A 13,205-nucleotide genomic window follows, 5' to 3' on the forward strand; every position below is an offset into this window, starting at 1 on the left:
ATAATAATAATAATAATAATAATAATAATAATAATAATAATAATAATAATAATAATATAATTATTATACTAATAATAAAAAAATAAAAATAGTCAAAAAACAAATATAAATATGTATATATATATATATATATATATATATATATATATATATATATATATATATATATATATATATATATATATATATATATATATATATATATATATATATATATATATATATATATATATATGGGTCAATGACGTGACGCCTATATTTTCTGAGAAACAGATTGTTTTTCAATTCAGAAAAGGTTTAAATGGATAAAAAAATACCATATATATGAACTACCTGTCCCACATATGGACTCACTTGAATTTTACAAAAAAAATATTTTGTTGTTGTTTTTAAGCGTCAAAATGTCATGTGGTGCGACCGTCCGACCACGACTCTTGTTTTTAAAACTTTTTTTTAAATCACTCTAAATGTTTTTAAATCAATCTTCTTCTATCTGGCATGATTTCAGAACTGTCTTGTAGTGTGTAAGATTGCAACACATTTGTATTTATATTTCCATCATAATATACAAACAAAGTTTGACTGATGTCCATTTTATGAAATATCATGTGGCGCGACCATTAAAAAAAACAACCATTTTTGTATAATACTGAAGACTTGTAAAAAAAAAGATGTCAAGATGTTAAGGAAATTAATTTATTTTAATATGAATCACGGTTGCACCACTTGACCTTTTTCAAGGCTAGTGCCAATTCATCTTGACAAAAAACTCTGAAATCACTTAATTTAACATTTTTATATGAATTTATGTGTATACAACATTCTTAATGTTTGAACTACTGCAATAGATATTGTTTTTTTTATTATTTTAAAATTGACCCATATATATATATATATATATATATATATATATATATATATATATATATATATATATATATATATATATACTGTGTATATATATATATATATATACTATATACAATATAAATATATATATATATATATATATATATATATATACTGTGTATATATATATATATATATATATATATATATATATATATATATATATATATATATATATATATATATATATATATATATATATATATATATATATGGGTCAATTTTAAAATAATAAAAAAAAAAAATATATATATATATATATATATATATATTAGGGGTGGAACGATACGGGTAACTGACTGAAAAAGAAAAAATACCCATAAAAAGGAAAAGGTCTGTAGTTATGCATTTATTCAATGCTTGGCATAGTAATAGCTAGGCTTGTAAATGTAAACACTGAACAGCTGGACTATTAAAGTGCATGAAGATTAATAACATGTTTTATATATCTATATATATATTGTGAGTTTCCCCATTGAGGGAGTAATAAAGGACTATTTTATGTTATCTCCTATCTTATATAAACCAGGACAGTGCACTGCTTTGTTTCTAATATTGAAAAGTCAGTAAGCAACTTAACTTTGCATAATAGCTCACTGCCTCCTGGGGCCTGTACTACGAAGCAAGTTCAACATATCCAGGATATCTTTTCCTTATCCAGATTCACTAAGCGGGACAATTGCAATCACGCTAAGCGGTCACACGACGGCGGTTATCAACTCGGTATATCAACCCAGGTTTCTCCAATCTGGATATGAGCGCGTGCACATAAAAGGGGCGGTGTTTTCAGCGCATGACCAATCGCAAGCATGGAGAAGTCCGCTGTCAGAGCCGCTTATTTCAGTAGCGAAGAGCAAACAATAATTTTACGGAAATATGATGAGTATAGGCATATAATACAGGCAAAAAGCAACACAGTTGCAGCTGCAAAATGCAGGAAAGACAGCTGGCAAAAGATCGCTGACTGTATAAATGCGTAAATTCATAGGGATATAAACATATATTAGAATATTCTGGGAATCTTAATCTTAAACTGTAAACCATGATCAGCAATATTAAAATAATAAAAGGCTTGCAATATTTCAGTTGATTTGTAATGAATCCAGAATGTATGACATTTTTTTTGTTTTTGTGTTTGCATTACAGAAAATCACAATATTCTAATTTTCTGAGACAGTCTGTATATATTGGTTCTATAACTATTGTTGTTGACCGATAACTTGTGCTGATGCTGTACCAAAGAATTGGGTTTTTTTATTTATTTTATTTAATTTTTTATTTTTTCAGGAGGGGGGTATTTAGTATTTTAAAGTGACTTCTCAGAATGTTCGAGGGACGAAATTGAAAATCCCTTTTTTGCTATCCCCTTACAAATGCATCTTCTTTTTCATTTCTTCTTGATTTATTTATTTAATTGGTATTAGTTTTGGATTGACTGTACATCGGATTTTGGGTGATGATTTGTTTTATTTATTCATTGATTGATTTATTTTTTATTTTCTCCTCCACCTCTTTTTTCTTTTTTTCCTTTTTTTTTGGATCGTTCATAGGTACTCATCAGGGAAAGCAAAGGGGTTTTGGTGGTCCCTGAATACGCGTTCTCTTCGGAGGGATCCTCTCACGATCCGCGCAGCGAGCTCCACTGGATTCTCTTCGAAAGGGCATGCCATTTTCCAAGAGAGCTGATTGGTCAGTGGGCGGTGCTTTTACACCCGGCGATCTGTATCTCGAACATAACCTGCTCCGGAGCAGGTTAGCGGTTCAGCATAAGTTACCATGGCGATGTGCCCCGCTAAGAAGTGAACCACCGTCGTAGTCCTGAAAACCCAGGGTTAAACCTGAAGTTACCTCGCTAACCCCAAATCCCGCTTCGTAGTACAGGCCCCTAGTCTTGTAAATGTAAACACTGTACAGTTGGACAAATTAAAGTGCATGAACAATAGTGCGGTGACAACATTATGTGTTGTAATAAAATATCGATATTTGCCGTCAGTTTATCGATTATTTATCGCACAATATATTTAGCGCAACAATATATTGCAATATCGATTTTTTTCCCCCACCACTAATATATATATATATATATATATATATATATATGTGTGTGTGTGTGTGTGTGTATATTAGTTGTGCATGGCAACTGTGAATGCAAAGCACAAAGACAGCCAGGTTAGACAATTGTCTACTTTATTAAGTCTGAACCAAAAGGTGAACATTTATCTTTAAAGCAAATGAAAATCAACCAAAGCAACGCACATGTAGGTATTTATAACTACAGCATTCTATAAAACACGGCACACAAAATATAACTTTCTGAACAGGTCAGTGAAAAACTCCAAATTTGCTAATAAATCCATTCATGGATTAAACACGGTCTGTATTATCCAAAAGAGAACAAAGTATTATTTACAAGTTTATAACTAAGAAAAGTATGCAAATACAAATGCCGTTTTGTTACAGTGCACCACATGATGTTGCCGTGAATTAAACATTTACACGTGCACAGTAGACTTCCTCTATACAGCCTCGCAAGTGCTATCACTAGCCTGTCTTACAGTTCAGGCATGCCAGAACGTGAATGTGTAGAAAAAAAATTAATAAATACCAGTTTTAAGGAAACAAAATTTAATACACATTACACATAAAAAAGATGTTTAAGTATGAAAATTCAAATTAATTCAAAATGCAGAGAAATTTTAAAATTAATGATTTAAGGGACATATTACAAAAATGCAGGAATCCACGGAACCATTGGTCAAACTATGCAATAATCACAAGACATCAAAGATGGTTTTTAAAATGTGGAGGTTGTTCTGTAACATGGCAGAACATGTAGAATAAAGAGGGGGAAAAAAAAACACTGGTAGTCTATTAAAATAATCATCATTCCTATTTACTACAGCAGACATTTATTTACAACCAACCAACAATAATGTGTGTACAAGCGACTGAAACTTATTAGGATTCGTTCGGTACAACTACCACCATGATCATCCCTGAGGTCACAGTTTGGCTCAGTACTCAGAGCGTCTGAAAGTACTGTCATTGTATCATGTTGAGCTTGTGACATTTGTTTCGACACGCGTCGGTTTTAAATAAAAATCCTAAACGTCAGACTGAAATGACCAGTAATAATGCCTCTGATGAAACCAAGCGTTAGTCCTGGGAAGGATCTGCTACACAAAAATGAACAAGCATTCCCATCTGACTGCACGTACGCTTCCTCACTGAACAAAAATAACATCATTTGTTTGAGCTGTTGGGCAAAAGATAGGCGTGTTCAGGAAAAAAAAACCCCAAAAAGTAAAAAGTGAATGAGAGTACTTTAGAATACATAGTACTGTCTGTAAAAAAAAAACAGAGGGAGACATGCTGCCTTGGCTTTATTGTTATTCTTAACCCTGATTTAAAAAGCTTCTGTATATTTTAGGTATAAAACTGATATTTTGTGCATAAAAGAGGGATTTTTTTCCCCCCAATCCACTGTTGGCCATCCTAGACTGAGCCTCCTCTTCTTCTTCCGAGTCTCTGGTCCCGATGGTGGCTCTGCCGCTTCAACAGACACCGCTCAGTCACAATATTAAAACCACAGGGAGCTGAAGCAGGCAATATCTTTCCTAAAAATGTTCTGGTGGGAAATCGTGGGTCCCGGCATTTAAGTAGATGTTTATTTCCACACATGCCACCACCTTTTCATTGCTACAGACCGAGCGCCCCCCACAAAAACAGCTGGAGAGAGACTCCCGGCACACGAAGAGCAGCTTCAGGTGATGACAGGTCTCCAGGTCTCCAGGTTTCCAGCCCACCAGAGCCGTCCCAGTGCCGGGAACCACAGGACCGTTGCAGAGATCCTGCGCCCGCAAGCTGACGGCTCAGAGTGGATCTAGATGTGGGGGTTTAAACGATGTTACGGTGGTTTTAATGTTGTTGCCGATTAGTGTTCAATTCCTCTTCGTCATCACTTTCTTAGGCCTCGTCCTCTTCGTCCTCCTCTTGGTCACTGTCATCAGAGCCTACGGAGCAGAAATAACACCCATCATCTGAAGAGGTCGACGGTTCAATTTTAAAACTTTTTTTTTTCTTCCTTTAAAAATGAGCATGAGGCTCCTTTTAAGAAATGAGACTCTCTAGCGCCACCCTTCGCCACGACGGCCGTCGGGGGTACTGCAGCCAACAGTGAAGCCGGCACGGGAGAACGGGGAGAACGTGCATGCAGCGTCATGTGACGTCACATCCGCAGGACAGCGCGGGAAATTCCGGTCACAATTGCAGCACATTTTGCAGCACACAGCCTGTTCAAGGCAACGGAGAGATACACTAGAGGACTCATTCTTTTTGGTTTGGAACGCTTCATCTGACATTATTACTAGAAAACTTAAAACGTATACAAATTTTTTTCATAAATCCTGCCTCAAGCTCCTTTAATAAAAATTTCAAAAAAGGAAATAAGGAAGGAAGAAATGGCCACGGTTACATGTTGATGTTTTTTAATTCCGAATTAAATAATTCCGAATTAAACTATTTTCCTTCGAGTTTACATGGAAATAGTAATTCCGAATTGAGGTTTACATGGAAAACACGTTTGATCGGCTTTATCCAATTCCTCTTAAGGTCTGGGGTTGGGAAGGTTCTGATTGGATAGGGGGGGGGACCGGAAGTTACTGTACGTCTACCGGAAGAAAAACAAACTTAGCTACTTAGCTACAACTTTGAAAAGCTCACAATTTTGATGTTTCCTGTTTCCATCTGTTCTTTTAATTATTTCCAGGTCCTCCAAGCTATTTATTAAATAAATGGTCTCTGCTCTTGACCAGCGTTTACTGCGTGCTGCAATCTTGAAACTTTGTTTGGAAAACCAGCCCAGCGCGGAATATAAGCGTCATGGAGACAGACGGGCGAGAGAACGAGCAGAAAGAAAGACCGGAATTAATTTATAGAGGAATAAGTGAATACATGATCGTGGAATTATTCTATTCGGATTTAAAATCGGAATAAACCAGCCACTTACTTCGGAATTACCATTTTCATTCGGAATTAGGTGTTTACATGGTAATTTTTACTCATTTTAAATCGGATTTCATTTTAATTCTGAATTAAAGAGGAATTAAATTTCCCATGTAAACGCACTGAATAAAAAATAAAATGATTCCCCCACAGGTCCCCCTGCCTCCCACTGGTCATCGATATCAGTCAATTTGTAACGCTGCTGAAAGTGATGTCTTACCATCAATCACAATTTCTTCACCACCACCGCCGCCGCCACCACCATCATCACCATCCTCCTCTTCCTCTTCTTCCTCTTCCTGGCTCTCATCTGAGGAGGAGACTTTTGTTATTCACTCAGTTTTGCCCAAACTACTCAAACATTTTGTGTGCATGCAACACAACACAATTAACTCTAAGAAGCCCCAGCTTCTCATTCGCAACATAAGTGACAGCAACATTGGATGTGATATCTAAAATAGTTTTACAGTAATCCCTGGTTTTTCGCGGGGGGTACGTTTCAAAAAAGAACCCGTGATAAGTGAAATCCGCGAAGTAGCAACCTTTTTTTTATTTTTTTACACAATTATTATACAAGGCTTTAAATTAGGGAGATGAGCCCCACCACGACCTGATTCATTGGATTTGAACAGGAGAAAATGAAAAATGGTTATGAAAAAAAAATACAATAAGTACAGTAGGACAGATTGTGACTCGCTGTTGTTCTGATGCTGCTGCATCCTGACTCTCTCTGTGGCGTCTTTTTCTCCTAAAGCCGCGGTGCAGGGGTGTTTTTTCCAGAGAAGAACATAGTTATGGTCGTTGTTGTCGCTCTTTTTTCTTCTTCTAAACAGACATGCCACCATGGATTATATCTGAGACTGTAATGAACGATTCATCAAAGGTCCCGTTCTTGAGCTGCTGCTGAAGCTCATTGGGCTTTCTCAGCTTGTTGCTAAGCAACCAACGTTATTGACACAGGAAGTGAAGAAGCGGGGAGACTGTTTAGCCAATCAGAATGCAGAACACGATGCACAATGCAAATCCGTGAAGCAGCGAGACGTGAAAGGTGAACGGGGTTATAGCCAGGGATTACTGTACACCTTTTCCAAATAAACAAAAATAATCTTAAAATGTATGTGGGTAAAATTGGAGGTGGTGAACCGTTTTTAGCACTTGTGCTTTTACCTGCACTTGCCCCCCTGTCGTCATCGTCCTCCTCCCCCTCCTCGTCTTCCTCCTCCTCCTCTTCCTCCCTCGGCTCCCTACTGGGGCCGTGTTTAGCCACAACAGGCTCTTCCCCCGGCTCGTCATCCGAGTCAGAGATCACCACACACTCGTCTCCGTTACTGTTGTCAGCTGCTCGCGCCTCAGTGCCGCTAATGGAAATGAAAAGAGGAAGAAAAAAAATGTTTAACTAAAAGTTGTTCACAAGCATACGTGCGCGGCACACATGCGCATTCTTTGGATATCACCTGCTGTTATCTGCAGCTCACAATATGTGAAAACTGTTAGTTAGCACACAAACTACATTGCAACAGAGGATATTTCTAGAAATTACAACGTAATAAATGGTTTCTGGATAAGGAATGGATGTTTTACCTGCCGTTCTCCCTTGGTTCCCAGAGAGGTGTGAGGTAGTATCTCAGCGGGTCTCTGTACAGGTCGTCCTTAAGGATCTGTGCAATCACACAAACCATATCTTGAACATCTCTGCATGTTGAGTGGGTGTTTTCTCATGGGTTTCAACAAAGCATGCCAACAGGAGACGGGTTTGGGCACCATGTGTCCAAAAATGACTCACAAATTTAATTTAAAACAAATACAAGAAACAGGAAATCTTTTTTTCCGCCTTTTAAATCATTGCGCACTTTATGCCTGCTCAGTCTCCAATGAAAATACACTGCTTGCATGACACAGAAAGACAGCTGATGTGTTATATACATAAATACGTTTCATCTGTAAATTCACATAAACCATTAATGCCTGACATGTGAAGTAATATACTGAAAATTCTATTTCTAAGTGTTTATTACTAAATAAAATTAACATCACCAATTTTGTCTAGCAGTAGTAGATTACTTTTTATTTCATATACTTTCAATTTGTGTCAAAATTCAATATTTCTTTGCTGCCCACAAACTGTATTTTAATACAACTGAATTCTAATAAAACATTGTATTAACTTTTTTGCAGGTGATAGACTGCTCCTCTGCTAGACAGAAAGGAGTAAAAATGTGTTAATACACACGGTGAAGTGTTGCTGAATTTAAAGTCTAGCTGCTTGGGAAAAAAAACAACAAAAAAAAAAGAAGATAAAAACCAGAAAATGCAGCCGAGATGAAAACGATAAGAAAAATTCTGTAACCCCTCGTTGCAGTCGAGAACAGAGGGGAAGGCGGGGTCAAACCTGCGTCATGAGTGAGAAAATTACACACGGCACACCCAGCCTTGGACTTGCCAAGTCAGTATGGTGTAAACAAAACACTGCCATTTCTGCTGCTTGCAAGTTAGTATGAATATATATCTGACGAAGATGACCTCTTGTCTCGTGTTAAGACAAAACTAGTCATTAAAACCTGATTCTCAAAAGTGTGTCGAGACAAACAAAAGTTTGTATTTCTTATACAACAAAACCCTCTCTGGGGGATAAAAAAAGAAAAAGAAAAAAGAAGGTTGAGATGGTCTCAACATATTTCAGAGCACAGCAGCATAATTTTAGAAATAATAGTTCCCCCGGTCCGTGTACTTCGCAGCCATCCGTTTTTTGTTTTTAAATGACAAAATAAAAATAGAGAAATAATCCAAAATAATCCGTTTCCCATCTTTTGTTTTGATAATAAAAAAACGGAAAACGGAAAATGGATTGTTATCCGTTATCAGATTTCATTGATGTGTTTGAAAATCGAAATTTGGAATTAAAACAGCGAGTGGAAAACTCTTTTCTCTATTTCATATTTGTTTCCAAGGATACTGAAAACAAGGATTGGACAAATGGGGGGATTGCACATGCGCAGTAATAAATGAAGAAAGTTGTTTCTGGTTCTTTTGTTGATCATCCATCCATCCGTAATCTATACCCGCTTTATCCCTTGCGGGGTCACGGGGGTCTGCTGGAGCCTATCCCAGCTCATTTCAGGTGAGAGGCTTTTGTTGATCAGATTGAAAATTAATAGTTTTAGATTTTTTACATTTTGAAACAGAAAATAAATCAAATATGAAACCTGGGAGTGAATCATGAGTTTAATCTGTAATCTGTCTTCACTCCGTCATGAAACTGCAGTGATGTTGTGACAGTCTGTTCAGCTGCGTCAAAAAAAAGCAGCGTCCAATCAATAACATGTACTGAACTCTAACATACTGCCCCCCCCCATTGGAAACGAATAGGAAATAGAATAGAGTTTTCCACTCGCTGTTTTAATTCCCAATTTTGATTTTCAAACATCAATGAAATCGGATAACGGATAATGGATAACGATCCGTTTTCCGTTTTTTATTATCAAAACAAAAGATGGGAAACTGATTATTTTGGATTATTTCTCTATTTTTATTTTGTGATTTCAAAACAAAAAACGGATGGCCGCCAAGTGTCTTCTGGGTCGCAGCCTTTTCTGCCAGTTTGTCTTTGCAAACAGTAATTTAAATGTTGATTTGCTTATAAAATCGGCTAATTGAGGACTGATCATCAGAAGTTCGTAAAGACGAATATGGAGACATATTCTATGGCCAGATGTGACCTGCCTACAGTTAATACAAGATATTAGAAGAGACAAAATGTTTCAAATGTCCATATATTGTTAAACAACAACATCAGAATGAGAGAGAGGTCATCTGTACCTGAGCGACATCATCTTGTCCAGGGTTACTGTGGTCACTGAACCAGCTGAAGAAGGTCTCGTAAACCCCACGCGATGACTTCCTGGGCTCGCTGTGAGCTGTCAAGTTGTGTCCACGATGCCACAGGATGGGGTTGGAGAAGGACATGGGAGACCCTGAAATCATGATAGACAAACGATCAGGACTTGATTCAGTATTAAGTTTTTTTTTTGTTTTAAATATATTTCTCCTCTACAAATTGTACATGAATTTACTACTTTAGCTGCATTTGCTGAACATCCAAAATTTGGCATAGACATGATATCATCCAAATGCACATTATTTAAAATGCCGTGGTAAAAAGTCTGACTTTTTGTAATTATGTAAATATACATGACATCTATTCTTTGACATCATCACACTCATGTTTACCTCCCATCCCAAGATGCAGCTCCTTCATGATGATGTTATTCTGGAAATATGGGTTTCGTCTGAAGTGAAAGCGAATCCTGTATCCCAGTTTGTTGTTCTTGAAAGATTCAATCTGAGAAATGTACCAGCAAAAGACTGAAGTTTACTGCTCGGCAAGTGCAGTAGTTAAATATGGAAGAACTGGACACCGGGGGTCTTACCTCAAGATCAGTCATGTAACTAAGAGCATCTTCATCAGTTTCATCAATGTGAGCTGAGAGATGGGGATGATTCAACAGCTGTGGCATCAGAGTTAAGACAGAAAAAACCCTAAACACATTCATTTCAAATACCAGAGGTGGATAATCCAGGTGCCATGAAGTAAAAATCCAGTCCAGCAGTTGTTCCAACCAAATACTGGCTCCTCTGCAGGTAAATGGTAGATTGTTAGTGAAAACACCTGTTCTAAATGTACAGGCTGATCCAGAAACACAGCAGGGTTTTTACTTTATGGCATCTGGATTAAACACCTCTGCAAAAAACAACCAATTCCCATGTTGCAAACAGCAGAAATTGCTGTAGTATTGTCTTCACATGCTTCTTCAGAGGGTTGGAACAACTGCTGGACAGGATTTTTACTTTATGGATTATACACCTCTGTCAAATACTCATAACCACAGCAGGAAGGATGTGTGTGGGACAGTTTTCACGTGAAGGATACAGCAGTGACCCAGAAGCCGGGGATGGTTTTGGTGATGGAGCTCCTCTGATCCAGCTGCGGGCGCCTCTGGCGACCGATCTTCTGCTCCAGACGCTGGTGCAGCCTGGCGCTCCTCTTCTCCAGAGCCTCCAGCCTCATCTGCACTTGTGCCAGCAGGGCGACGGACTGCCTGATCTCCGGGGCCATCTTCACCGAGACGATGGCACACTCCCCATCGTCGTTGTCCTCGTTTTCTGACGGGAAGGATGAGCTCGGAGTGGAGGAAGATCCCGATCCAGACACGGACTCATCCCCCTCATCCGGCACCTGGGGCGCATCTGCTCCAACTTCTCCTTCTTCTTTTTTGTCGGTGCTGTGGACTGATGTGGAGCTGTCTGCTGCGGCCGCCTGGGTCTTGGAGCTCACTTTGGAGGAGGACTGGTGACCTCCTCCTCCTGCTCCGCGCTGCTGTCTGTACTTGCTGCCGTGTTTGACGGGTTTCTCCTTTTTCTCGGAGGAGCACGGAGTCTCTCGACTGTCCTCCCCGTCTCCTCCGGTGAGGCTGGCCAGCGCTTCGGCGGCTGCGATGGCGGCTGCGGAGTCACATTTGTCCGCGGGAGTCGGGGTGGGCTTGGAGCCCTGGAGCTTGTGATCCCCAGAACCCTGCACCTTGTGATCCCCGGATCCCTGCACCTTGTGATCCCCGGATCCCTGCACCTTGGGATCCCCAGATCCCTGCACCTTGTGATCTCCGGATCCCTGCACCTTGTGATCCCCGGATCCCTGCACCTTGTGATCCCCGGATCCCTGCACCTTGTGATCCCCGGATTTCTGCACCATATGATCCCCGGATCCCTGGAGCTTCTTGCCCCCAGTTCCCTGGAGCTTGTGATCCCCAGAACCCTGCACCTTGTGATCCCCGGATTTCTGCACCTTGTGGTCCCCGGATCCCTGCACCTTGTGGTCCCCGGATCCCTGCAGCTTGGTACCCCCGGGTACCTGCAGCTTGTGGCCGGCGGTGGCTGCATCGTGGCCGGCGGGGGCAGCGCTGTCGGCGGGCAGCGCGCCATCTGCTTCCCGGTGAGTCTTCAGGTCCCCGCTGCCTGCAGATCCCCCCCCGATCTCCTCTCTACTCTCCCCCTCACAGTTCCTACTAGAGTCCAGAGTCTCCCCGGTGTCGGTGGCCCCGGAGTCCCCCACTTTGGTGAACTTGGGGGCCCCGGCGCCGGCGCGGCCCTGGCCGGGGGACGGAGCCCGCTTCCTGGGCGCGGAGGGGTCGGCGGGCCGCGGGCAGCCCGTCACCTCGCTCATGCTGGCGGGCTGGTGGATGCGTGTGGATGGATGAACTCTCCGCGGGTGTGTGTGCTCGGGCGGAGCAGCTACATGCTGCTCGCAGCAGGAAGCTGCGACTCGAGCTGCGGCTAACGTTAGCTGGCGGGGCTCGGCTGCTGCTGCGTCCTCACACAAACCCCCGCAGATACGACCTCAGCACAGATATATCCCCGCAGGTGAAGGGGCTCGGTCCGGGTCACCAAAAGCAGCCAAGCAAAGCGGCCGTGAACGGGAAGGCGCGTTGTTTACACTAGTTTTATGTTGTATCCTCCGTTAGCGCGCTACCCGCGCAGCGACGCCACAGAAACAACACGACTCTGATTGGCTGCGGCGCGCCGCGCTTAAACGGCTCCACCAATCACCGACCGGGGCGTGTGGCGCGTCATAGCATAGCGTACTCCCCGGTGTCCTGCTGATTTTTGCTACCCTATTAAAAAAGCTAACTTTGAAAATCGACTGTGCGCGTGCGCAGAACTACAGAGTAGCATTTATCGACGGGGCGCAAGGATCGACAGAACACCGGGTTTCCTGCGTGAAAAGCGGAGCGTATAAATATAATTAATCTTAAACTACCCTCTAGGGTGTTGTACCGGTATTTTAATATTATAATTGATAGGACAACGTTTAAATGTAGGAAACTCGGATTAAGCACCTCAAAGCAAATCCATATGTAATTATGAATTTGACTTAAAGATAATGTATTATTTATGTTTTCGTGTGCAGGATGGACGAGGCCTGTGTGTCATTTTATAACCTGAACCAGTCCACGAGAGCAGTTTGGGTCCCTTTACTCTGAGACTGTTCAAAGATTGTCCCAAAATGTGTGCAGAACCTGAGCGCGCAGGTGGAGCCCCATCACTCATGCAGGGAAAACATGAACGACAAAGGAGTTAGGGAGCAAAAGAACAGCAGACGTCTGTTTAAACGGGAAAATGCAGAAATATCCACCTCTACAATGTATCACATGCCCTTCATTTGACGTATCACTGATGCAACCAATAGGACGCGCAAACTACGCACGGAGCGTCTGTACAATGGTTACCATTGCGTCAAA

At 40.7% G+C, this 13,205-nt stretch overlaps 1 protein-coding gene across 1 annotated transcript; it reads right to left on the reverse strand.

Moving 5' to 3' along the window:
* Window positions 1-3,079: 3,079 nt before the first annotated feature.
* tspy (testis specific protein Y-linked) lies at window positions 3,080-12,560 on the reverse strand. Its single transcript, XM_061735225.1, has 8 exons — window positions 10,841-12,560; window positions 10,341-10,418; window positions 10,141-10,252; window positions 9,730-9,884; window positions 7,495-7,571; window positions 7,081-7,271; window positions 6,134-6,223; window positions 3,080-4,922 (listed from the first exon to the last, which is right to left on the reverse strand). The coding sequence occupies exons 1-8, from the start codon at window positions 12,128-12,130 to the stop codon at window positions 4,876-4,878; spliced, it is 2,040 nt and encodes a 679-aa protein (XP_061591209.1). The 5' UTR covers window positions 12,131-12,560; the 3' UTR covers window positions 3,080-4,875.
* Window positions 12,561-13,205: the final 645 nt, after the last annotated feature.

Source organism: Cololabis saira, chromosome 12 (assembly GCF_033807715.1).
Source record: "Cololabis saira isolate AMF1-May2022 chromosome 12, fColSai1.1, whole genome shotgun sequence".
NCBI lineage: Eukaryota > Metazoa > Chordata > Actinopteri > Beloniformes > Belonidae > Cololabis > Cololabis saira.

What these genes read in the sequence shown, in the direction of transcription:
- tspy (XM_061735225.1), bottom strand. Translation starts at nt 12,130, where the DNA reads ATGAGCGAGGTGACGGGCTGCCCGCGGCCCGCCGACCCCTCCGCGCCC. An exon ending in GACAAGATGATGTCGCTCAG is followed by an intron (nt 7,572 to 9,729) that starts GTACAGATGACC and finishes GTGATTGCACAG; the next exon opens with ATCCTTAAGGACGACCTGTA. An exon ending in GAACCAAGGGAGAACGGCAG is followed by an intron (nt 7,272 to 7,494) that starts GTAAAACATCCA and finishes CATTTCCATTAG; the next exon opens with CGGCACTGAGGCGCGAGCAG.